At 44.0% G+C, this 27761-nt stretch overlaps 1 protein-coding gene across 31 annotated transcripts in view; it reads right to left on the reverse strand.

Annotated features, from left to right (window-relative positions):
- nedd4l (NEDD4 like E3 ubiquitin protein ligase) overlaps positions 1-27761 on the reverse strand; it is a 121479-nt gene that overhangs the window by 22416 nt on the left and 71302 nt on the right. For 9 of the 31 annotated variants that reach the window (XM_036936856.2, XM_036936858.2, XM_036936857.2 and 6 more), the window contains 8 exons: positions 27616-27751; positions 27179-27391; positions 26922-27002; positions 21763-21819; positions 14484-14618; positions 13836-13994; positions 4527-4727; positions 2726-2803 (listed from right to left, as the gene is read on the reverse strand). In XM_036936856.2, the coding sequence (XP_036792751.2) occupies positions 2726-2803; positions 4527-4727; positions 13836-13994; positions 14484-14618; positions 21763-21819; positions 26922-27002; positions 27179-27391; positions 27616-27751 (1060 nt within the window). The remainder of the gene's footprint in view (positions 1-2725; positions 2804-4526; positions 4728-13835; positions 13995-14483; positions 14619-21762; positions 21820-26921; positions 27003-27178; positions 27392-27615; positions 27752-27761) is intronic. The other 22 variants (XM_090191686.1, XM_090191682.1, XM_090191684.1 and 19 more) reach the window with 3 other exon arrangements.

The raw sequence follows: 27761 nt of genomic DNA on the forward strand, positions 1-27761 counted from the left end.
CACAAATGGGGACAAACTGAAAAAATGTCCCCCCCTAACTGATAGTGGTATGGTAGATGCCCAGTTTCCCTTACACCATAAACATATAGATCAAACTCTCCTTCCAGACCCACATCAAACATCTCCAATCCAAAGTTAAATCTAGAATTGGCTTCCTATTTCGCAACAAAGCATCCTTCACTCATGCTGCCAAACATACCCTTGTAAAACTGACCATCCTACCAATCCTCGACTTTGGCGATGTCATTTACAAAATAGCCTCCAATACCCTACTCAACAAATTTGATGCAGTCTATCACAGTGCAATCTGTTTTGTCACCAAAGCCCCATATACTACCCACCATTGCGACCTGTACGCTCTCGTTGGCTGGCCCTCGCTTCATACTCGTCGCCAAACCCACTGGCTCCATGTCATCTACAAGACCCTGCTAGGTAAAGTCCCCCCTTATCTCAGCTCGCTGGTCACCATAGCATCTCCCACCTGTAGCACATGCTCCAGCAGGTATATCTCTCTAGTCACCCCCAAAACCAATTCTTTCTTTGGCCGCCTCTCTTTCCAGTTCTCTGCTGCCAATGACTGGAACGAGCTACAAAAATCTCTGAAACTGGAAACACTTATCTCCCTCACTAGCATTAAGCACCAACTGTCAGAGCAGCTCACATATTACTGCACCTGTACATAGCCCACATATAATTTAGCCCAAACAACTACCTCTTTCCCAACTGTATTTAATTAATTAATTTATTTTGCTCCTTTGCACCCCATTATTTTTATTTCTACTTTGCACATTCTTCCATTGCAAAACTACCATTCCAGTGTTTTACTTGCTATATTGTATTTACCTTGCCACCATGGCCTTTTTTGCCTTAACCTCCCTTCTCACCTCATTTGCTCACATTGTATATAGACTTGTTTATACTGTATTATTGACTGTATGTTTGTTTTACTCCATGTGTAACTCTGTGTCGTTGTATCTGTCGAACTGCTTTGCTTTATCTTGGCCAGGTCGCAATTGTAAATGAGAACTTGTTCTCAACTTGCCTACCTGGTTAAATAAAGGTAAAATAAATAAAATTAACACACACAGATCCAGCTCAGAGAGGCCCAGCTCAGAGAGGCCCAGCTCAGAGAGGCCCAGCTCAGAGAGGCCCAGCTCAGAGAGGCCCAGCTCAGAGGCCCAGCTCAGAGGCCCAGCTCATGAGCTCCATCAGCAGCAGATTTTCATTTAGAATGGAAAATGAATGTGATTATGCAACAACTGTTCGTATTCCGTTGAACCGAATTGCATTCATTCGTTCCTCTAATTAAATCAAATCGCATTGATTCGTTCCTCTAATCAAACCGAATTGTTTCAACCTAAAATGTATGGTTCCTGTATCTTATCAGAGCCCATGTATCTAGATACGTATCGAATTGTCTTGAAAGGGAAAGATACACATCCCTACTTATACCTAGCCAGTGTCTTTAGAGCTACAGAGTTCCTAGGTAGTAGAGGCTAGTGAATGATTCACATTTGGAATTCAGCAATACTCTACTCTCATTCCACACTGTGCCTGCCCGGCTTGCTTCATTCCCACACTCCAAAAACAAAAGGTAACGTGTGCTTCCACTCCAAAGCTTTGCCAGGCCAGTCCATGACTTAAGCAGTTCTACAATAACAACCTCAAAAGGAACACTACCCGGTATTAAACTACCGGTAAACAGGTATTAAACTAGGTCTGGGACGATACCAGCGCAACATGGCAACAATGAAAACACAAAGCTTATCGACACTCTTTGGTCCTTTTAAAAACCAGCTGTGGGTAAAATATGATGTGCTACAACTTGGAAAAGAAAGACATGTGACTCTGGATGACAACATAATGGATGTTTGTTTCCAACATTAGGGCTGTTTATCTAAATGAGTTATATCCGCTTCATGTTTTGTTTCATTGCCACGATGCAAAACGAGTATGGTGATACTGGTATCGTCTCGGCCCTAGTTATAATCTCAGAACGGAAAATTATTCCGAGCAACAACAATTAATGCTGCATATTTTGTCCATTGATGATTTCGCCCCATTCTGTAAAGGTGATATGAAAGGTTTAATGTTGAAAAGAAATGTGCATTAAGATAATCCAGAGGAAAGGTGAGCTGGAGAGAACTTGGTCCTTCAGGAGATAAAGGGGTTATAAAGGGTTCATAAAGGGGTTATAAAGGGGTTATAAAGGGGTTATAAAGGGGTCATAAAGGGGTCATAAAGGGTTTATAAAGGCGTTATGAAGGGTTTATAAAGGCGTTATGAAGGGTTTATAAAGGCGTTATGAAGGGTTAATAAAGGGTTTATAAAGGCGTTATGAAGGGTTTATAAAGGCGTTATGAAGGGTTAATAAAGGGTTTATAAAGGCGTTATGAATGGTTTATAAAGGCGTTATGAAGGGTTAATAAAGGGTTTATAAAGGCGTTATGAAGGGTTAATAAAGGGTTTATAAAGGCGTTATGAAGGGTTTATAAAGGCGTTATGAAGGGTTAATAAAGGGTTTATAAAGGCGTTATGAAGGGTTTATAAAGGGGTTATGAAGGGTTTATAAAGGGGTTATGAAGGGTTTACAAAGGCGTTATGAAGGGTTTATAAAGGGTTCATAAAGGCGTTATGAAGGGTTAATAAAGGGGTTATGAAGGGTTTATAAAGGGGTTATGAAGGCGTTATGAAGGGCTCAAAAGAGGTTATAAACTGTACTTACAGGAAGAGGCCCCAGGTCACCAGGGTCCAGAGAGGCTTTTGTTCTCATGTGGACTGGATACTTCAACCTCGGGTCCTCCTGATAGGGAAATAGAGGAAGGAGAGAGAGAGGAAGGAGAGAGAGAGGAAGGAGAGAGAGAGGAAGGAGAGAGAGAGGAAGGAGAGAGAGAGGAAGGAGAGAGAGAGGAAGGAGAGAGAGAGGAAGGAGAGAGAGAGGAAGGAGAGAGAGAGGAAGGAGAGAGAGGAAGGAGAGAGAGAGGAAGGAGAGCGAGAGGAAGGAGAGCGAGAGGAAGGAGAGCGAGAGGAAGGAGAGAGAGGAAGGAGAGCGAGAGGAAGGAGAGAGAGGAAGGAGAGCGAGAGAAAGGAGAGCGAGGAAGGAGAGAGAGAGAGGAAGGAGAGAGAGAGAGGAAGGAGAGAGAGAGAGAGGAAGGAGAGAGAGAGAGGAAGGAGAGAGAGAGAGGAAGGAGAGAGAGAGAGGAAGGAGAGAGAGGGAGGAAGGAGAGAGAGAGAGGAAGGAGAGAGGGGAAGGAGAGAGAGAGAGACTATGTTCAGATCTAAATAATCCAATATGCTGTCAATTTGACACAGGAGGGGCCAATCATTTCATTTCAGATAGATAACTATCCACACAATCTTTATTAACCACACAAAAATAAATGACCCCACTTCACTTGGAAAAAAACCACATTCAATACAATCTCTCCTACTACAATCGAATTGATTACATTTCTTAAGGAGGTCTAACTACTGTATATTGGGGCTGACGAAATGAGATTGAGCGAATTGTTTTTGATACTACCTTTGTACACCTGAGGTCGCCATCGCGCCCTCTAGTCAATACTGTAGACTAGAGCTGTTAGCTGTTGGCTCAGTTTAGACCAATGGGTCTGAGCAGAAAGCTTATTTTTAGGCTGTTCATCTTGGCAGAACATCACCAATTTGCATTGATCAACAGTCTGTAAATATGACAGATTTATCCAACCAGCTAATGTTCTATAGTCCTTGGGCAGGTCAATACTTTAAAAAAAAGTACTAACAGTCATAAGAACATAAAACAAAATGGTTAGCATTATTACCAGACAGCAGCAGATAACAGGGCCAAGGGGCAGGACCAAGGGGAAGGGGCAGGATCAAGGGGCAGGACCAATAGGAAGGGCCAAGGGGCAGGACCAAGGGGAAGGGGCAGGATCAAGGGGCAGGACCAAGGGGAAGGGGCAGGGCCAAGGGGCAGGGCCAAGGGGCAGGGCCAAGGGGCAGGGCCAAGGGGCAGGGCCAAGGGGCAGGGGCAGGGCCAAGGGGAAGGGGCAGGGCCAAGGGGCAGGACCAAGGGGAAGGGCCAAGGGGAAGGGGCAGGGCCAAGGGGAAGGGGCATGGCCAAGGGGAAGGGGCAGGGCCAAGGGGAAGGGGAAGGGCCAAGGGGAAGGGCCAAGGGGAAGGACCAAGGGGCAGGGCCAAGGGGCAGGGCCAAGGCCAAGGGGCAGGGCCAAGGGGCAGGGCCAAGGGGCAGGACCAAGGGGAAGGGCCAAGGGGAAGGAGCAGGGCCAAGGGGAAGGGCCAAGGGGAAGGGGAAGGGCCAAGGGGAAGGAGCAGGGCCAAGGGGAAGGGCCAAGGGGCAGGACCAAGGGGCAGGACCAAGGGGCAGGACCAAGAGGCAGGACCAAGGGGCAGGACCAAGGGGAAGGGAGTGTATGAGGACTGGCTGATACTGTACAATAGCAGTAGAACCAGTAGCTGCAAGACGATGATGAAAACAAAGAAGAGGGAAGACGAAAGAAGAATTAGAAGTAGCAGTATCATCTCACCCATGTGGTGAGCCTGCTGTTGTGGTCAATGAAGAAGGGTCTTCCGTTGGGTGCTATCCTCATCTCCCACCCCGGGGGCAGGAAGCTCTGCTGGGACTGATGTCCTGATTTTGGGGAGCTGTAGGGGGAGGGCTGGGGGGACTGGGGGTTGGAGAGGGTGTCCTTCACCGCCCGACGCACAGCTATGTTGTTGGCCGCCCCCTAGAGTAGGACAGAACCCAACGGAACAGATTAGAATGTGAAGGACGGACTCCTATAGACTTGGATGTCTTTAGCTCCTGTGTGTCACACACAAAGGAAATTCCTAGCAACTAGCAACAATTTGTTGGACGGAAAAAAGTTCTGATTTCTAGTCTTAACTTCCTAATCACTTTTAAAGCAAATATGTTCAACTTAATTAGGCCAGTACCTACACAACCCTAAAAAAAACATTATCTTTCTGCTCCTTGATGATATCTGACTTTTAATACGAGAGAAAAAGTTGTCTTAATTATTCTGTTATCTCCTATGAAAAATGTAAATGACCACATTGACAATGAGGACTTCACCTCAATCTACTCTCTCCGTCAGTCTGAGAAAAAAAAACACATCCCCAGTCCCTCCTCCCTCTTCCAACCTTTAATTAACTCTCCTTCCAGTTGACGTGAACAACCTTGTTCACGTGATTTCCAAGCTAATGCAGCGTCATAATTACATATGACCTAAGGCCCATTAGTGTCATTAACTGTGGGCTTTAATTGCTGTAATAAACAAACAAGTCTAGAGGGAGATTACCACCTGATCCCTCACTCCTTTTCATGTTCTTTTAGCTTGAGGTTTTCTAATACAATTAATGACGCATCTGATAATGAACAGTTTTTAAAATCCCGTAAGAGAGAGTCTATCGACGCACCCATGCGTCAATCTGAATAAGTAAATCCACATCAAAAACCCAGCAGTTTAAGCTAGAGAGATATTTTGTTTTTCATGGGCTGTGTCTTAAAATCCACCGGTATCACCGCCTCCCGCATCTGCAGTGAGAGGTGGCACGGCTAGAACGGTGTTTGTCACACCATGAGACATCTGGAAAAATCAGTCTTCTACAAACCTTTTCTGTGAAAAGACGAGACTCTCACGAACACCGTTTTGCTCTATGACCCCCACAAGCATCAAGGGACTAGTCTGAAGTCGGTACAGCCTCGCCTGCCAACTTCTCTCTGTAGCGTCCAAACAGTTTGGGCTACACACTAATATGACCCCAATGTGGAAAGTTGAGTCTCTTACGAACACGTATGGAAGTATATGGAGAAAGTTTAGTGACAAAAAAAATGGGGTTAAATACATAAATACATATATTTTTATATATATATTTTTTTAAATATATATTTATACAGTGCATTCGGAAAGTATTCAGACCCCTTGACATTTTCCAAATTCGGTTACATGACAGCCTTATTCTAAAATGTTTTTTTCCCCCCTCATCAATCTACACACAATGACGAAGCAAAAACTATTTTATTTTATTTCTTGCTATTTTATTAAAAATAAAAACCTGAAATACGACATTTACTTAAGTATTCAGACCCTTTACTCAGTACTTTGTTGACACACCTTTGAAAGCTATTACAGCCTCGAGTCTTCTTGGGTGTGACGCTACAAGCTTGGTACACCTGTATTTGGGGAGTTTCTCCAATTGTTTTCTGCAGATCCTCTCAAGCTCTGTCAGGTTGGACAAGGAGCGTTGCTGCACAACTATTTTCAGGTCTCTCCAGAGATGTTCGATCGGGTTCAAGACCGGGTCACTCCAGAACATTCAGAGACCTGTCCCAAAGCCACTCCTGCGTTGTCTTGGCTGTGTGCTTAGGGTCGTTGTCCTGTAGGAAAGTGAACCTTCACCCCAGTCTGAGGTCCTGAGCGCTCTGGAGCAGGTTTTCATCAAGGATCGCTCTGTACTTTGCTCTGTTCATCTTTGCCTCGATCCTGACGAGTCTCCCAGTCCCTGCTGCTGGAAACATCCCCACAGCATGATGCTGCCACCACCATGCTTCACCGTAGGGATGGTGCCAGATTTCCTCCAGATGTGATGCTTGGCACTCAGGCCAAAGAGTTCAATCTTGGTTTCATCAGATTTTCTGGATTTTTCCCCCTAATTTGTCTGTCATAGTTGAAGTGTACCTATGATGACAATTACAGGCCTCTCTCATCTTTATAAGTGGGAGAACTTGCACAATTGGTGGCTGACTAAATACTTTTTTGCCCCACTGTACACCTTAGCCAAATACATTTAAACTCAGTTTTTCACAATTTAGGTCTTAGGTCAGTTAGGATCATTACTTTATTTTAAGAATATGACATGTCAGAATAATAGTAGAGAGAATAATTTATGTCAGCTTTTATTTATTTTATCACATACCCAGTGGGTCAGAAGTTTACATACACTCAATTAGTATTTGGTAGCATTACTTTTAAATTGTTTAACTTGGGTCAAATGTGTCGAGTAGCCTTCCACAAGCTTCACACAATAAGTTGGGTGAATTTTGGCTCATTCCTCCTGACAGAACTGAGTCAGGTTTGTAGGCCTCCTTGCTCAAACACACCTTCAGTTCTGCCCACAAATGTTCTATAGGATTGAGATCAGGGCTTTGTGATGGCTACTCCAATACCTTGACTTTGTTGTCCTTAAGCCATTTTGCCATAACTTTGGAAGTATGCTTGGGGCAAATGTCCATTTGGAAGACCCATTTGAGACCAAGCTTTAACTTCCTGACTGTCTTGAGATATTGCTTCAATATATCCACATAATTTTCCTACCTCATGATGCCATCTATTTTGTGAAGTGCACCACTGCAGCAAAGCACCCCCACAACATGATGACGCTACCCCCGTGCTTCACGGTTGGGATGGTGTTCCTCGGCTTGCAAGCCTCCTAATTTTTCCTCCAAACATAATGGTAATTATGGCCAAACAGTTATCAGACCAGAGGACATTTCTTCAAAAAGTACAATCTTTGTCCCCATGTGCAGTTGCAAACCGTTGTCTGGCTTTTTTATGGCGGTTTAGGAGCAGTGGCTTTTACCTTTTACCTCTTCCTTGCTGAGCGGTCTTTCAGGTTTTTTTTTTTGTCGATATAAGACTAGTTTTACTGTGGATAGAGATAGTTTTGTGCCCGTTTCCTTCAGCATCTTCACAAGGTCCTTTGCTGTTGTTCTGGGATTGATTTGCACTTTTCACACCAAAGTACATTCATCTCTAGGAGACAGAACACGTCTCCTTCCTGAGCGGTATGATGGCTGCGTGGTCCTTTGGTGTTTATACTTGCGTAATATTGTTTGTACAGATGAACGTGGCACCTTCAGGTGTTTGGAAATTGCTCCCAAAGATGAGCCAGACTTGGAGGTCTACTATTTTTTTTTCCTGAGGTCTTTGCTAATTTATTTTGATTTTCCAATGACATCAAGCAGAGAGGCTCTGAGTGTGAAGGTAGGCCTTGAAATACATCCACAGGTACCTCCAATTGACTCAAATTATGTCAATTAGCCTATCAGAAGCTTCTAAAGCCATGCCATCATTTTCTGGAATTTTCCAAGCTGTTTAAAGGCACAGTCAACTTAGTGTATGTAAACTTCTGACCCACTGGAATAGTGAGTGATACAGTGAATTATAAGTGAAATAATCTGTCTGTAAACAATTGTTGGAAAAATGACTTGTGTCGTGAACAAAGTAGATGTCCTAACTGACTTGCCAAAACTATATTTTGTTAACAAGAAATTTGTGGAGTGGTTGAAAAATGAGTTTTAATGACTCCAACCTAAGTGTATGTAAGCTTCCGACTTCAACTGTAAATCAGGTTAAACTGGGATATGACTAAAGAGTTAAATCAGGTTGAACTGGGATATGACTAAAGAGTTAATCAGGGTGATTTTTCCACAAATAGACGGCTTAGACTAAGGTTTTTATAACACAAAAAGACCATTAAAATAAGGACAATAATCGTTCAAATCACAACATTCCCCTGAATATAAGGCTAAGAGCACACACACGCATTCCGACACACGCGCATTCCGACACACATGCCGACACACATGCATTCCGACACACGCATTCCGACACACACGCATTCCGACACACACGCCGTGATGAGTGAGGTTAACCTGATAGGGCCAACAGCTGCTAACCTCGTTTCATCACGATTATGTAACATTTCAACATCACCCGAACACAGGTCACCGACACACCTTCTAGATGACCCAAAGAAACACCGCTCTGGTTCTCTCCTTCCGCCCGGATATCCAACACCTTCTATAGTCTATTGGTCATGAAACGTTGTCAAATCAAGTGGTGGCAGAAATCAGAATGCGTCGTTAAAGACAATGGTGGAAAAGAAAAACAATTCCACTGCCACTGAGTTCTCCGAAAGCATATCATCAACACATCGAACTGACAATATATATGTGTCATCTCTTAAGAAGCATCGGCAGGGTAGCCTAGTGGTTAGAGCGTTGGACTAGTAAGCGGAAGGTTGCAAGTTCAAACCCCCGAGCTGACAAGGTACAAATCTGTCGTTCTGCCCCTGAACAAGCAGTTAACCCCACTGTTCCTAGGCCGTCATTGAAAATAAGAATTTGTTCTTAACTGACTTGCCTAGTTAAATAAAGGTAAAAAATCGTAAAAAAGGTATTTCTCAGCCACTTCCTTTCCACACAGTGTATACAAATGATTCAATACCACAATAAGGCTTAACAAAGGGTTTGACAGAGTGAGAAATAACAGAGTGAGCTGTGTCCCACATATTCCCATCCAGCCCGAAAACTTGCTTCAGATATTAAAGCAGCAGAACCACTCAATCTATTGTGACATAACGTCTTTCAGATGAGGCCGACAAATGCAATAATGGGCTGTGTAGACTGTCACATCTGTGATTGTGGACTCTGGGAACCAGATGATCTTTTCGGAAGCTCAATGAAGACACTTCCTTCCGTCCATAGCCTGGGGGGGGGGGGGGGTGAGGTTAACGGACAGGGGATGTAACAGAATACTGATGTGTGGTTTAGCAAGTCACACATTAGAGCCGTTCAGTCCACCACATAATATTACCCTCTCTTACATTCGGTGTACTTTGGCCGACTGCATCCGGTGACCAATAAGGAGGGCTGTGCCCTACTGTCACAAGCCTAGACCAATCACAGGTAAACTTGTCACATGGAGAATAAGTCATGCTTTTCAGTGCTTTTCATTGCATCTCATAGCAGATTAGTCATGACCAACTTCCAGGACAGGGTCCTGCATCCATAAGCTGTGGAGTTTCAGTCCATTGCCTGGTCTGCATATGAATTAATCACTCCCTCCCTCCCCTATGGAGTTTCAGTCCATTTCCTGGGCTGCATATGAATGAATCTCTCCCTCCCTCCCCTATGGAGTTTCAGTCCATTTCCTGGGCTGAATATGAATGAATCTCCCCCTCTCTAGCCTATGGAGTTTGTCCATTGCCTGGGCTGCATATGAATGAATCTCCCCCTCTCTAGCCTATGGAGTTTGTCCATTGTCTGGGCTGCATATGAATGAATCTCCCCCTCTAGCCTATGGAGTTTGTCCATTGCCTGGGCTGCATGTGAATCTCCCCCTCTAGCCTATGGAGTTTGTCCATTGCCTGGGCTGCATGTGAAACTCCCCCTCTAGCCTATGGAGTTTGTCGATTGCCTGGGCTGCATGTGAATCTCCCCCTCTATCCTATGGAGTTTGTCCATTGCCTGGGCTGTATATGAATCTCCCCCTCTCTAGCCTATGGAGTTTCAGTCCATTGCCTGGGCTGCATGTGAATCTCCCCCTCTAGCCTATGGAGTTTCAGTCCATTGCCTGGGCTGTATATGAATCTCCCCCTCTCTAGCCTATGGAATTTCAGTCCATTTCCTGGGCTGCATGTGAATCTCCCCCCTCTAGCCTATGGAGTTTGTCCATTGCCTGGGCTGCATGTGAATCTCCCCCTCTAGCCTATGGAGTTTCAGTCCATTGCCTGGGCTGCATGTGAATCTCCCCCTCTAGCCTATGGAGTTTGTCCATTGCCTGGGCTGCATGTGAATCTCCCCCTCTAGCCTATGGAGTTTGTCCATTGCCTGGGCTGCATGTGAATCTCCCCCTCTCTAGCCTATCGAGTTTCAGTCCATTTCCTGGGCTGTATATTAATCTCCCCCCTCTAGCCTATGGAGTTTGTCCATTGCCTGGGCTGTATATGAATATCCCCCTCTCTAGCCTATGAAGTTTGTCCATTGCCTGGGATGTATATGAATCTCCCCCTCTCTAGCCTATGAAGTTTGTCCATTGCCTGGGCTGTATATGAATCTCCCCCCTCTAGCCTATGGAGTTTGTCCATTGCCTGGGCTGTATATGAATCTCCCCCTCTCTAGCCTATGGAGTTTCAGTCCATTTCCTGGGCTGCATGTGAATCTCCCCCTCTAGCCTATGGAGTTTCAGTCCATTTCCTGGGCTGTATATGAATCTCCCCCCTCTAGCCTATGGAGTTTCAGTCCATTGCCTGGGCTGCATGTGAATCTCCCCCTCTAGCCTATGGAGTTTCAGTCCATTGCCTGGGCTGTATATGAATCTCCCCCTCTCTAGCCTATGGAGTTTCAGTCCATTTCCTCGGCTGCATGTGAATCTCCCCCTCTAGCCTATGGAGTTTCAGTCCATTTCCTGGGCTGTATATGAATCTCCCCCTCTCTAGCCTATGGAGTTTCAGTCCATTTCCTGGGCTGTATATGAATCTCCCCCTCTCTAGCCTATGGAGTTTCAGTCCATTTCCTGGGCTGTATATGAATCTCCCCCTCTCTAGCCTATGGAGTTTCAGTCCATTTCCTGGGCTGTATATGAATCTCCCCCTCTAGCCTATGGAGTTTGTCCATTGCCTGGGCTGTATATGAATCTCCCCCTCTCTAGCCTATGGAGTTTCAGTCCATTGCCTGGGCTGCATGTGAATCTCCCCCTCTAGCCTATGGAGTTTCAGTCCATTGCCTGGGCTGTATATGAATCTCCCCCTCTCTAGCCTATGGAGTTTCAGTCCATTTCCTGGGCTGCATGTGAATCTCCCCCTCTAGCCTATGGAGTTTCAGTCCATTTCCTGGGCTGTATATGAATCTCACCCTCTCTAGCCTATGGAGTTTCAGTCCATTTCCTGGGCTGTATATGAATCTCCCCCTCTCTAGCCTATGGAGTTTCAGTCCATTTCCTGGGCTGTATATGAATCTCCCCCTCTCTAGCCTATGGAGTTTCAGTCCATTTCCTGGGCTGTATATGAATCTCCCCCTCTAGCCTATGGAGTTTGTCCATTGCCTGGGCTGTATATGAATCTCCCCCTCTCTAGCCTATGGAGTTTCAGTCCATTGCCTGGGCTGCATGTGAATCTCCCCCTCTAGCCTATGGAGTTTCAGTCCATTGCCTGGGCTGTATATGAATCTCCCCCTCTCTAGCCTATGGAGTTTCAGTCCATTTCCTGGGCTGCATGTGAATCTCCCCCTCTAGCCTATGGAGTTTCAGTCCATTTCCTGGGCTGTATATGAATCTCCCCCTCTCTAGCCTATGGATTTTCAGTCCATTTCCTGGGCTGTATATGAATCTCCCCCCTCTAGCCCATGGAGTTTGTCCATTGCCTGGGCTGCATATGAATGTGTCTCTCTCCTTATGTCCCAAATGGCACCCTATTCTCTATGTAGTGTACTACCTTCTACCAGAACCCAATATGGACTATGTAGGGAATAGGGTGCCATTTGGGATGCAGCCTTAGTTAACTCTGGAGATATCACACCTTGAGGAGATTAGAAAAGGGAAAAGATGTTTCCCTGATCATAGCTAAGCCATGCCAAGCCTCACCATGGTTCAACAATCAGTCAGACTTCAGCACCTTGAAAATCCATTATTATATTCAGATGACTGAATTGAATGACATTGCTTGAAGGTAGTGGTGTTTAAAAATAAAATGTCAGCTTCAAAATGATCTTCAGATGAAAGATGCTCTCACAGCGTAACATGAGGTTAAACTGAAGGTGGTGAAAGTACTGACAGAGAAGGAGTAAATGAGGTAAACAGCATTACAACGGTCAAGAAGGACAGAGAACAGTGGCATGCAGCAGAGTGGTACTGAACCTGAAAGACAGAAAGAGGAGACAGACAGGACAATGATAGAGGCTGAACCTGAATCAGAGACGAAAGGTAGAAGATGAGAATGTTAGACGGGAGGAGAGCAGATGACGGAACAGAGAATGTTAAGACGGGAGGAGAGCAGATGACGGAACAGAGAATGTTAGACGGGAGGAGAGCAGATGACGGAACAGAGAATGTTAGACGGGAGGAGAGCAGATGACGGAACAGAGAATGTTAGACGGGAGGAGAGCAGATGACGGAACAGAGAATGTTAGACGGGAGGAGAGCAGATGACGGAACAGAGAATGTTAGACGGGAGGAGAGCAGATGACGGAACAGAGAATGTTAGACGGGAGGAGAGCAGATGACGGAACAGAGAATGTTAGACGGGAGGAGAGCAGATGACGGAACAGAGAATGTTAGACGGGAGGAGAGCAGATGACGGAACAGAGAATGTTAGACGGGAATAGAGCAGATGACGGAACAGAGAATGTTAGACGGGAGGAGAGCAGATGACGGAACAGAGAATGTTAGACGGGAGGAGAGCAGATGACGGAACAGAGAATGTTAGACGGGAGGAGAGCAGATGCCGGAACAGAGAATGTTCGACGGGAGGAGAGCAGATGACGGAACAGAGAATGTTAGACGGGAGGAGAGCAGATGCCGGAACAGAGAATGTTCGACGGGAGGAGAGCAGATGACGGAACAGAGAATGTTCGACGGGAGGAGAGCAGATGCCGGAACAGAGAATGTTAGACGGGAGGAGAGCAGATGACGGAACAGAGAATGTTAGACGGGAGGAGAGCAGATGACGGAACAGAGAATGTTAGACGGGAGGAGAGCAGATGACGGAACAGAGAATGTTCGACGGGAGGAGAGCAGATGACGGAACAGAGAATGTTAGACGGGAGGAGAGCAGATGACGGAACAGAGAATGTTCGACGGGAGGAGAGCAGATGACGGAACAGAGAATGTTAGACGGGAGGAGAGGAGATGACGGGACAGAGAATGTTCGACGGGAGGAGAGCAGATGACGGAACAGAGAATGTTAGACGGGAGGAGAGCAGATGATGGAAAAGGGGAGGAAAGAAAAGTGTTGTCTAGAGGGCGGGTAGGGTAGTGGTGGGGCGCTCTTATCAGTTAGATAGATAGGAGAGATTGAAGTAAGGAAGTCCTACAGGACAGGCTGGATAATCTCACCTCTAAGGGGGAGGACAGGGTAACGGTAGGGGAACTGAGACTACGGGCGCGGCGTATTTGCGGTTCAATCAGATGACTATTGTTGTTGGCTGAGGAAGAGGTGGAGGTGGCTTCAGCTGCAGCCCCGGAGTCAGAGGTACTCGCTTCGTCTTCAGTGTGCTGTCAGGGAGAGACTTTTTAGTTAACACAGGTAGAAGGAGGAACAAGTCTGTGTGTGATAGACAGATGAAACGTGAGGGAAGTTACAGGGTAAGGAGATGATCGGGCAGAGGAGAGATCATCCAATGTGTGTAGATAGAATGCATGAGATACACGCACACCACTTTAAATTTCCACTGAAATCTCCCATTCATCAATACTTACGAGTTACGTGCACATTTCAAGTTAGTATTTGACACATAGTAAGAAACAGAGTAAGAGAGGCGAGGGAGGAAGATGGACACACACTCCAGGTGACCTGAAGTAAGGCATGCACCCAGAGCCACACTTTAAAAACAGGACGGCAGGAAGAGGGGGACAAAGAGAACAGTGGATGTTGTACCCAGGCACAGAGAAATGCCCCCGATGGAATGAGGACAGAGGAGAGAAGGAGGAGTAAGTCCAGGCCCATGCAGTTTCTCCGGGCACCAAGGTGAGGCCTCTAAGTACCTGGAGGATAGGCTTGGTCCAGGTGGTGCAGCGGTTGTTATGATTGACGTAATAGGTGCGTCCCTTGGCGTCCTTCCTCTCCTCCCATCCTGGAGGTAGGCCTGGTGTGGTCAGGGCATAGGCTGTCGACTGAGACTGAACCAAGCAAGAGAAGCAAGAGTTATTCGGGCCGGACAATATGGCCACCTGGAAGAAACTATTGTGTAAACTGTATTATTTTTTTTATTTTTTTTTACACATTGATAAGAAATATAGAAACAGTGGGAGTGGCTTATTTGACAACAACAACAAAAAACAGTACTGCAGTACAACAAGTAGCCTAGTACTATTGTACTACAATACTGCGGCTCCTCAGAAACTCACAGAAGCAGGCCAGCAGAAGCAGGACAGCTTTAGAAAAAACAAACACACAATGACAAACAAACCACATAGAACAGCTGTCAAACATGCACACAACCTAACATATATAGTAAGACTAAGTCAAACATGCACACAACCTAACATATATAGTAAGACTCAGTCAAACATGCACACAACCTAACATATATAGTAAGACTCAGTCAAACATACACACAACCTAACATATATAGTAAGACTCAGTCAAACATACACACAACCTAACATATATAGTAAGACTCAGTCAAACATGCACACAACCTAACATATATAGTAAGACTCAGTCAAACATATATAGTAAGACTCAGTCAAACATACACACAACCTAACATATATAGTAAGACTCAGTCAAACATACACACAACCTAACATATATAGTAAGACTCAGTCAAACATATACAGTAAGACTCAGTCAAACATGTATAGTAAGACTCAGTCAAACATATATAGTAAGACTCAGTCAAACATACACACAACCTAACATATATAGTAAGACTCAGTCAAACATATACAGTAAGACTCAGTCAAACATGTATAGTAAGACTCAGTCAAACATATATAGTAAGACTCAGTCAAACATACATACAACCTAACATATATAGTAAGACTCAGTCAAACATGCATACAACCTAACATATATAGTAAGACTCAGTCAAACATACATACAACCTAACATATATAGTAAGACTCAGTCAAACATACATACAACCTAACATATATAGTAAGACTCAGTCAAACATGCATACAACCTAACATATATAGTAAGACTCAGTCAAACATATATAGTAAGACTCAGTCAAACATACATACATACAACCTAACATATATAGTAAGACTCAGTCAAACATACACACAACCTAACATATATAGTAAGACTCAGTCAAACATATATAGTAAGACTCAGTCAAACATATATAGTAAGACTCAGTCAAACATACATACAACCTAACATATATAGTAAGACTCAGTCAAACATACACACAACCTAACATATATAGTAAGACTCAGTCAAACATACACACAACCTAACATATATAGTAAGACTCAGTCAAACATACACACAACCTAACATATATAGTAAGACTCAGTCAAACATACAACCTAACATATATAGTAAGACTCAGTCAAACATACACACAACCTAACATATATAGTAAGACTCAGTCAAACATACATACAACCTAACATATATAGTAAGACTCAGTCAAACATGCACACAACCTAACATATATAGTAACTCAGTCAAACATACACACAACCTAACATATATAGTAAGACTCAGTCAAACATATATAGTAAGACTCAGTCAAACATATATAGTAAGACTCAGTCAAACATACATACAACCTAACATATATAGTAAGACTCAGTCAAACATATATAGTAAGACTCAGTCAAACATGCATACAACCTAACATATATAGTAAGACTCAGTCAAACATACACACAACCTAACATATATAGTAAGACTCAGTCAAACATATATAGTAAGACTCAGTCAAACATATATAGTAAGATTCAGTCAAACATACATACAACCTAACATATATAGTAAGACTCAGTCAAACATGCACACAACCTAACATATATAGTAAGACTCAGTCAAACATACAGTGCCTTGCGAAAGTATTCGGCCCCCTTGAACTTTGCGACCTTTTGCCACATTTCAGGCTTCAAACATAAAGATATAAAACTGTATTTTTTTGTGAAGAATCAACAACAAGTGGGACACAATCATGAAGTGGAACGACATTTATTGGATATTTCAAACTTTTTTAACAAATCAAAAACTGAAAAATTGGGCGTGCAAAATTATTCAGCCCCTTTACTTTCAGTGCAGCAAACTCTCTCCAGAAGTTCAGTGAGGATCTCTGAATGATCCAATGTTGACCTAAATGACTAATGATGATAAATACAATCCACCTGTGTGTAATCAAGTCTCCGTATAAATGCACCTGCACTGTGATAGTCTCAGAGGTCCGTTAAAAGCGCAGAGAGCATCATGAAGAACAAGGAACACACCAGGCAGGTCCGAGATACTGTTGTGAAGAAGTTTAAAGCCGGATTTGGATACAAAAAGATTTCCCAAGCTTTAAACATCCCAAGGAGCACTGTGCAAGCGATAATATTGAAATGGAAGGAGTATCAGACCACTGCAAATCTACCAAGACCTGGCCGTCCCTCTAAACTTTCAGCTCATACAAGGAGAAGACTGATCAGAGATGCAGCCAAGAGGCCCATGATCACTCTGGATGAACTGCAGAGATCTACAGCTGAGGTGGGAGACTCTGTCCATAGGACAACAATCAGTCGTATATTGCACAAATCTGCCCTTTATGGAAGAGTGGCAAGAAGAAAGCCATTTCTTAAAGATATCCATAAAAAGTATTGTTTAAAGTTTGCCACAAGCCACCTGGGAGACACACCAAACATGTGGAAGAAGGTGCTCTGGTCAAATGAAACCAAAATGGAACTTTTTGGCAACAATGCAAAACGTTATGTTTGGCGTAAAAGCAACACACCATCCCCACTGTCAAACATGGTGGTGGCAGCATCATGGTTTGGGCCTGCTTTTCTTCAGCAGGGACAGGGAAGATGGTTAAAATTGATGGGAAGATGGATGGAGCCAAATACAGGACCATTCTGGAAGAAAACCTGATGGAGTCTGCAAAAGACCTGAGACTGGGACGGAGATTTGTCTTCCAACAAGACAATGATCCAAAACATAAAGCAAAATCTACAATGGAATGGTTCAAAAATAAACATATCCAGGTGTTAGAATGGCCAAGTCAAAGTCCAGACCTGAATCCAATCGAGAATCTGTGGAAAGAACTGAAAACTGCTGTTCACAAATGCTCTCCATCCAACCTCACTGAGCTCGAGCTGTTTTGCAAGGAGGAATGGGAAAAAATGTCAGTCTCTCGATGTGCAAAACTGATAGACATACCCCAAGCGACTCACAGCTGTAATCGCAGCAAAAGGTGGCGCTACAAAGTATTAACTTAAGGGGGCTGAATAATTTTTCAGTTTTTGATTTGTTAAAAAAGTTTGAAATATCCAATAAATGTCGTTCCACTTCATGATTGTGTCCCACTTGTTCTTGATTCTTGTTGATACAGTTTTATATCTTTATGTTTGAAGCCTGAAATGTGGCAAAAGGTCACAAAGTTCAAGGGGGCCGAATACTTTCGCAAGGCACTGTATATAGTAAGACTCAGTCAAACATATATAGTAAGACTCAGTCAAACATACACACAACCTAACATATATAGTAAGACTCAGTCAAACATACACACAACCTAACATATATAGTAAGACTCAGTCAAACATACACACAACCTAACATATATAGTAAGACTCAGTCAAACATACAACCTAACATATATAGTAAGACTCAGTCAAACATGCATACAACCTAACATATATAGTAAGACTCAGTCAAACATACACACAACCTAACATATATAGTAAGACTCAGTCAAACATGCATACAACCTAACATATATAGTAAGACTCAGTCAAACATACATACAACCTAACATATATAGTAAGACTCAGTCAAACATGCATACAACCTAACATATATAGTAAGACTCAGTCAAACATATATAGTAAGACTCAGTCAAACATGCATACAACCTAACATACATACAACCTAACATATATAGTAAGACTCAGTCAAACATACATACAACCTAACATATATAGTAAGACTCAGTCAAACATATATAGTAAGACTCAGTCAAACATATATAGTAAGACTCAGTCAAACATACATACAACCTAACATATATAGTAAGACTCAGTCAAACATACACACAACCTAACATATATAGTAAGACTCAGTCAAACATACATACAACCTAACATATATAGTAAGACTCAGTCAAACATGCATACAACCTAACATATATAGTAAGACTCAGTCAAACATATATAGTAAGACTCAGTCAAACATGCATACAACCTAACATATATAGTAAGACTCAGTCAAACATATATAGTAAGACTCAGTCAAACATGCATACATACATACATACAACCTAACATTCAGTGCATTCGGAAAATTATTCAGATCACTTGAACTTTTCCACATTTCTTTACATCACTTGAAGTTTCCCACATTTCTTTACGTTACAGCCTTATTCTAAAATGGATTCAATAATTTTTTCCCCTCATCAATCTACACACAATACCCCATAATGACATCACAATACCCCATAATGACATCACAATACCCCATAATGACATCACAATACCCCATAATGTCAAAGCAAAAATAGGTTAAGAAATTGTAGCAAATGTATTAAAATATTTTTAAAAAATAGCTGTATCAGATGACTCAAAATTGAGCTCAGCTGCATCCTGTTTCCATTGATCATTTTAAAAATTCTTTATTTAACCTTTATTTAACTGGGCAAGTCAGTTAAGAACAAGTTCTTAATTACAATGACGGACTACACCGACCCAAACCCGGATGACGCTGGGCCAATTGTCCGCCACCCTATGGGACTCCCAATTACGGCCGGTTGTGATACCATCTGGAATCGAACCAGGGTGTCTGTAGTGACGCCTCAAGCACAGATGCAGTGCCTTAGACCGCTGCGTTACTTGGGATTGGAGTCCACCTGTGGTAAATTCAATTAATTGTTCAGTCCATTGCCTGTCTATATAAAGTCCCACAGTTGACAGTGCATGTCAGTGCAAAAACCAAGCCATGAGGTTGAAGAAATTGTCCGTAGAGCTCCGAGACAGGATTGTGTCGAGGCACAAATGGGGAAGGGTACCAAAAAATGTCTGCAGCATTGAAGGTCCCCAAGAACACAGTGGCCTCCATCATTCTTAAATGGAAGAAGTTTGGAACCACCAAGACTCTTCCTAAAGCTGACCGCCCGGCCAAACTGAGCAATCGAGGGAGAAGGGCCTTGGTCAGGGAGGTGACCAAGAACCCGATAGTCACTGACAGGGCTCCAGAGTTCCTCCGTGGAGATTGGACAACCTTCCAGAAGGAAAACCATCTCTGCAACACTCCACCAAATCAGGCCTTTATGGTAGAGTGGCCAGATGGAAGCCACTCCTCAGTAAAAGGCACGACAGCCCACTTCGAGTTTGCCAAAAAGGCACCTAAAGGACTCTCAGACCATGAGAAATAAGACTCTCTGGTCTGATGAAACCAAGATTGAACTCTTTGGCCTGAATGCCAAGCGTCACGTCTGGAAGAAACCTGACACCATCCCTACGGTGAAGCATGGTGGTGGCAGAATCATGCTGTGGGGATGTTTTTCAGCAGCAGGGACTGGGAGACTAGTCAGGATCAAGGGAAAGATGAACGGAGCAAAGTACAGAGAGATCCCTGATGAAATCCTGAGCACTCTGGAGCAGGATCTCAGACTGGGGCGACGGTTCACCTTCCAACAGATCAAGGACCCTAAGCACACAGCCAAGAAAACGTAGGCGTAGCTTCGGGACAAGTCTCTGAATGTCCTTGAGCGGCCCAGCCAGAGCCCAGACTTGAACCTGATCCAACATCTCTGAAGAGACCTGAAAATAGCTGTGCAGCAACGCTCCCCATCCAACCTGACAGAGCTTGAGAGGATCTGCAGAGAAGAATGGGAGAAACTCCCCAAATACAGGTGTCCCAAGCTTGAAGCGTTAAACCCAAGAAGACTCGAGGCTGTAATCGCTGCCGAAGGTGCATTCAACAAAGTACTGAGTAAAGGGTCTGAATACTTATGTAAATGTGATATTTCAGTTTTTTTTATACATTTGCAAACATATCTCAAAACCTATTTTTGCTTTGTCATTATGGGGTGGTGTGTGAATATTGATGAGGGAAAAAAAACAATTTATTTTAGAATAAGCCTGTAATGTAATAAAATGTAGAAAAAGTTAAGGGGTATGAATACTTTCCGAATGCACTGTATATAGTAAGCCACACTTAAAACTTACATACGGTACAACCTAACACACATAGTAAGACACTCAAACCTTACTGTACAACCTAACATACCTAAGACACTCAAACCTTACTTAGGTATGTTAGGTTGCACAGTAAGACACTCAAACCTTACTGTGCAACCTAACATACCTAGTAAGACACTCAAACCTTACTGTGCAACCTAACATACCTAAGTAAGACACTCAAACCTTACTGTGCAACCTAATATACCTAAGTAAGACACTCAAACCTTACTGTGCAACCTAACATATCTAGTAAGACACTCAAACCTTACTGTGCAACCTAACATACCTAGTAAGACACTCAAACCTTACTGTGCAACCTAACATACCTAAGTAAGACACTCAAACTGCTCATTACAGACTAAAATACATCCCAGGCGGTGATGATGTGTGGACCTATCAGATGAGCAGCAAACACTACCACACGCACATACATGCACAAATTCACAGCCACTGAACGTTGTATGAAGAAATGCATATACACTTATTGACTTGGTACTTGAGCTGAACTCTCCCACCGAGGGGTCACAACACAGAAGCAGGAGGGGAAACGGGTGGTCTAGTCTCCAGTCTCTAAGTCCTAACTTCTTAACCACCAGCTTGATACATAACGTTTGTGAGGAGGGAGGGGGACAAAACTAAAACGGTGCAGAGGGAGAGGATATTCATATGGCAGAGGTGCACTGATGTACAGCAGGTAGATAGATGTACAGTATATAGAATGGGACAACATTACTGATGTACAGCAGGTAGATAGATGTACAGTATATAGAATGGGACAACATTACTGATGTACAGCAGGTAGATAGATGTACAGTATATAGAATGGGACAACATTACTGATGTACAGCAGGTAGATAGATGTACAGTATATAGAATGGGACAACACTTATGTACAGGAGGCAGATTTGGACAACATTACCATGGGCTCCTCAACTCCAGTGACTGTTAGAGCTCTGGTTCTTCTGGTCTGGGAGCTCTGCTGGTAGAACACAGCTTTCTTTAGAGGGGAGGGGAGGGGGGGGGCTGAGGCAGGGGTCAGGGACAGATATGACCAGTGAGGGTGAGGCATGGGGGTCAGGGACAGATATGGCCAGTGAGGGTGAGGCATGGGGGTCAGGGACAGATATGGCCAGTGAGGGTGAGGCATGGGGGTCAGGGACAGATATGGCCAGTGAGGGTGAGGCATGGGGGTCAGGGACAGATATGTCCAGTGAGGCTGAGGCAGGGGGTCAGGTAGGTGATGTGTGGAGGAGCAGGAAAGACTGACATGGGGAAGGAGGTGACTCTATAGAGTCAGAGAGTCCAAGGGGTGAGGCGGGGGACAGTAGGAGTACAGCTGGGTGAGGAGTGTAGCCATGCTCAGGGGGATAGACTCCTGTGATGGTAGGGACAGGAGACATGGCGCATACCCAAACAGCTGACCACACAGGAGGAGAGGTGAAGGAAGGGGCACATGGAATCAGATTACCGTGGGTGGATTATAGTTGTGGATTATCATCGTTTGATTGGATTACGGGTTGAGAGTGAAGTAGTATATAAACAGCTGAATAAAAAGATTTCGATTTGAGAAATCTGGAATTGTTTGAATGATTATTGTTAATGGATGCAAAAAGGCAATAAGTGTTAAGCTTTTTTTTTTTTCTTTGAGAATCGTGTGAGATGGATCTGACTAGCAACACAGTTGTTGATGACAGTAGAGCACCAACTCACACAAAGAGAGTGGAATGCAAAGTGAGATAACACTACCCACCCACTCAGCCAATGTTAAGGAGAACTAGTGTGACTGTGACTGAGCTAGTAGGCTACAGGCACAGTCACACCAAATAACTGTGGGACTCTTTCTAACCCTTTCTTCCCTTCCCAATGCTTTTTTCCCCATTATTGGCGCTCACCCTGCACTACGCCAGGTCGCAGTTGTAAATGAGAACTTGTTCTCCACTAGCCTACCTGGTTAAATAAAGGTGGAATAAAAATAAGTAAATTACTGACGCTCACCGTTTTCTTTGTCATTAGCAACAGTGACCCTTTCCTTTGTCATTAGCAACAGTAACCCTTTCCTTTGTCATTAGCAACAGTGACCCTTTCCTTTGTCATTAGCAACAGTGACCCTTTCCTTTGTCATTAGCAACAGTGACCCTTTCCTTTGTCATTAGCAACAGTAACCCTTTTCTTTATCATTATCAACAGTAACCCTTTTCTTTGTCATTAGCAACAGTAACCCTTTCCTTTGTCATTAGCAACAGTGACCCTTTCCTTTGTCATTAGCAACAGTAACCCTTTCCTTTGTCATTAGCAACAGTAACCCTTTCCTTTGTCATTAGCAACAGTAACCCTTTCCTTTGTCATTAGCAACAGTAACCCTTTCCTTTGTCATTAGCAACAGTGACCCTTTCCTTATTCATTAGCAACAGTAACCCTTTCCTTTGTCATTAGCAACAGTAACCCTTTTCTTTGTCATTAGCAACAGTGACCCTTTCCTTTGTCATTAGCAACAGTAACCATTTCCTTTGTCATTAGCAACAGTAACCCTTTCCTTTGTCATTAGCAACAGTAACCCTTTCCTTTGTCATTAGCAACAGTAACCCTTTCCTTTGTCATTAGCAACAGTAACTTATTTTTTGTGTCAATAACAATAAAACTATTTTGATAAGCCTTATGGAGCAACATGGAACTACATCGCACTCTTCACTGCATTTAAGACATAAGCCTACATTTCTTTACTGCATTTAAGACATAAGCCTACATTTCAAAAAGTACAAAACAAAACACTTTTGCTGCCAAATACTGAACCAACAACCAACATTTCATCTAAGCTGCGAGCGTGCACATGCATGCAGCTCCCCAGGGACTGCCATGCAGAAGAAATATCAGCCCGCGCAGAGAACAACGAAATTGAACTTCACACAGCTTTCTAGACTTTTCCCCCGTTAGTTAACACCATCAACGTTTCTCTTTACTGTGGGAATTGTGATCGAATCAGCGCAATATTTGCCACTTTTAATGCAACATACCAACATTTTAAAAACTATGCAAGACTTACATGTGGACCAGACCGCTGCCCATTTGATTTTGTCCACCCACACCAGACACGATCAGGACACGCAGGTCGAAATATCAAAACAAACTCTGAACTAACTATATTCATTTGGGGACAGGTCAAAAAGCATTAAACATTTGGCAATTTAGCTAGCTTGCTGTTGCTAGCTAATTTGTCCTGGGATATAAACATTGGGTTGTTATTGTACCTGAAATGCACAAGGTCCTCCACTCTAACAATTAATCCACAGATAAAAGGGTAAAAGTTTGTTTCTAGTAATCTCTCCTCCTTCAGGCTTCTTCTCCTTTTTTGGACTTTATATGGCGGTTGGCAACCAACTTTAAGGTGCTATACCACCACCAACTGGACTGGAGTGTGGACCTCAGTGTATCTTTCAATCACCCACATGGCGCTCGTTGACACGCGCGAGCAGTGTGGTCAGCATGCTGGTATGCAAAACTAACTATGCAAGAGATTCTGTTGTAGGCAGAAAGCATCGGAGTATCATTTTATTGCATTGACAGGCACGACTCAGGCTCATACTCTCCACAAGCCGGTGTGCCATAACCCATCAGAGCTGCCGTAGGCCTATATGCAAAGAGACCACTGCCATAGATGTGTGTGTCATTCACTTTGAACTGGACTGTGTTTACAGCATGAGCCTTCGTGAATAGATGAGCTTGTTTTGAGATCAAAGCGAGAGCTACATGTAGCAACGTGTGTACATCTGTTCATATCCTTTGCTAGTTAGTGAGTTATTAGCCCAGATATAGATAATGTGTAGTCAGCAATGGGGGAGTGATTGCTTCATACAAGAACACAAAATGTGTACATTTCTAGACATCTTTGAAAAGCGAGTCAGGTAAAGAGCTTTTTTTTGTCTTAAAGGGACAGTGTTGTATTTTGAGACAGGCTTGAAAAAGCTAAGTAGCCGATAATCAGACAAATTATGCTGCCTATCTATAATAATCTTATGGGAATAATGATGCATTTTATTTTGTAAAGTGATTTCTTGCAACAAACATCATTTTCAGTCACATTGTCTGAAGGACAAGTGGATAAACAGGTTAATGTCAAGTCCTGCATGTTTATTTTTTCCCCAAAAGGGACCTGAATAGAACAGCTATTTCCATGTTAAAATGTTATGGGATGCATTTACTCCATTGTTTTTGATGGTAGGCCACTCTGGTAGGCCACTCTGGTAGGCCTCTATTATGATCAAATAGCCACATTAGCCTACTTGGCCACTGTTAAAACTAACTTAAAGTGGATACAGCCTCAGTGTTCACGGGCACAGCCTCAGTGTTCACGGGCACAGCCTCAGTGTTCACGGGCACAGCCTCAGTGTTCACGGGCACAGCCTCAGTGTTCACAGTAAACACGCGCCAGAAGATGCACTGAATTTTCACAATGTTCAAGTTTGCACTCAGTAAACCAGAAATTTGCTCAGTGACTTTTTTTCTGAGGGAACATTGCCGACAACTAAGTTTCACCCCGGGCGAGGCAGAGAGGGGTCAACTGTGCAGGGCTGTTCCAAACCAATAACATGTAGCTTCCTTCCCTCCCTTCTACAATAACTGAGGTCGTCTCACACACTGTCCATGTCAAGAACCATTTAAAACAGCCTTTTCACAGCTTATTTGTGTAGATATACTTTCTTCCGTCTGAGGTGCACTCCACAGCAAGAGAAACACTGCCCAGTCAGGGGAAGAATTACATAACCAACCAACCATGCTCAACCTACACATTCCTTTTCATTCCCAGGAAAGTGTGTCAAACCAAACCGGTATATGGGACAGACTGAGCTACATGTGGAAACTGAAATCATCCCTTTGACACCAGACCTGGGTTCATAGAATCCAAATCCTGGGTTCATAGTATCCAAATCCTGGGTTCATAGTATCCAAATCCTGGGTTCATAGTATCCAAATCCTGGGTTCATAGTATCCAAATCCTGGGTTCATAGTATCCAAATCCTGGGTTCATAGTATCCAAATCCTGGGTTCATAGTATCCAAATCCTGGGTTCATAGTATCCAAATACTTAAGATGTACGTAATTGAGCTTGCATGGTACAATGGAACCAATAGAGTAGTCTGCCACTCCAGGTAGGCTAGAGCAAACACTCATAGCACTTTGAAAGATTTCAAATATTATATGAACCCAGATCTGCAACCTACACATGCTTCCTAAGAAAGTGTGTCAAACCACAGAAACATGTGGTGACTGGATTTAGCCTCTGACTGTGAAAAAAAAAAACAGTCTAGAAAAATCCTCATTCTGCTACAGTTGTAAAAACCCCAGCTACCCACTCACTCATTCAGGTCAGTGAGATAAAAGGCTGACATCAGCACCTGTGCTTTTCCCTTCAGAAGCACTGGCTCCCTGGGCTACTGTGACTCAGATCTCTGTCTAGGATGTGTTTGATTAGGAAGGATAGAATTACTGCCACTGTTACAGAAACACACAGCCTGACACTGCAGAGTGAATCACCACCAGGCAGTAAGGAATCACAACAAGCACAGAGGAGGAGGGGAGATGACAGGAGGAAGACAGCAGGAGAGGGGAGAGGAAAGGAGGAGAGGACACGAGGAGGAGAGGGGGGAGAACAGGAGGAGGGAAGGAGAGGACAGGAGGAAGACAGCAGGAGAGGGGAGAGGAAAGGAGGAGAGGACACGAGGAGGAGAGGGGGGAGAACAGGAGGAGGGAAGGAGAGGACAGAAGGAAGACAGAAGGAGAGGGGAGAGGACAGGAGGAAGACAGCAGGAGAGGGGAGAGGAAAGGAGGAGAGGACATGAGGAGGAGAGGGGGGAGAACAGGAGGAGGGGAGAGGACAGGAGGAAGACAGCAGGAGAGGGGAGAGGAAAGGAGGAGAGGACATGAGGAAGAGAGGGGGGAGAACAGGAGGAGGGAAGGAGAGGACAGGAGGAAAGGAGAGGAAGACCGGAGGAGAACAGAAAGAGCTGCCTGTGTAGTAAAGGATTCGGAAGGCAGAGGTGGAACAACAGAGGAGAGCATGAAGAAAGAGTGGGTGTATCGTACCGCTGGAGGAGGAGGCTGGGCCTGGTCACTGACCCCATCTGTCATACTGGAGGAGCGTAGCCTGGAGGTCAGATGGCTCTGCTGAGGGGAGACGGAGGGAGGGAGGGAGGGAGGGATTGTTTTCTTAAGACTTTTTCTTCTCGTCTTTTTGGCTACAAGAACAAATGTTTTCACACATACTGGAATGGTGCTAATGAATGAGGTTAAAAAGTGCTGAATTTGCCTCTAACAGAATCAAACTGGTCAGTGATTCTCACCACAGCAGAGGCGTGGCTGGGGGCGGCCACCTCTCCGTTGATGTCAGGCGGGGGGCCGGATGGGGTTGGAGAGAGAGAGAGGTGCAGGTTGATCTCCTCTGAGAACTCCTGGAGGGGTGGTGGGGCAGGCGTTTGGGGGATGGCCGTCGCCATTGAGGAGGAGGGGCCAGGTAGGGGGCCGTCTGGACTCTCTTCAGTGATTGGCTCCCACGACTGTGCAGAGAGAGAGAGTGCGCGAGAGTATGTACTGTACCACTGACTAGTTTGGGAAATCCTTCTGTATTCTGCAGTAAAGATAAGGCATTTATCCATTAACCTATTTTAAGTAACAATGTAGGTGAAATATTGTCCTGGTATGAAGCAATAGATGACCTTGGATTTACGAAGATCTTGATTAAAACATATTGTACAGTCGAGCGGTCAAAGGTCAGACTCACATCTTCCATGTCTCTGGGTTCTGTGTGTTCGTTCTCCAGGTCTTCAGAGATGTGTCGTCTAGACCTGAAAACCCGGTGGGCCTGGATGCTGTTCGCCCGCTGCTGATTGTCATTCTCCACCTCCGAAACATCATCCCTGTAGAGAA

This window comes from Oncorhynchus mykiss, chromosome 12 (genome assembly GCF_057628025.1).
Source record: "Oncorhynchus mykiss isolate SJ-2025 chromosome 12, ASM5762802v1, whole genome shotgun sequence".
NCBI lineage: Eukaryota > Metazoa > Chordata > Actinopteri > Salmoniformes > Salmonidae > Oncorhynchus > Oncorhynchus mykiss.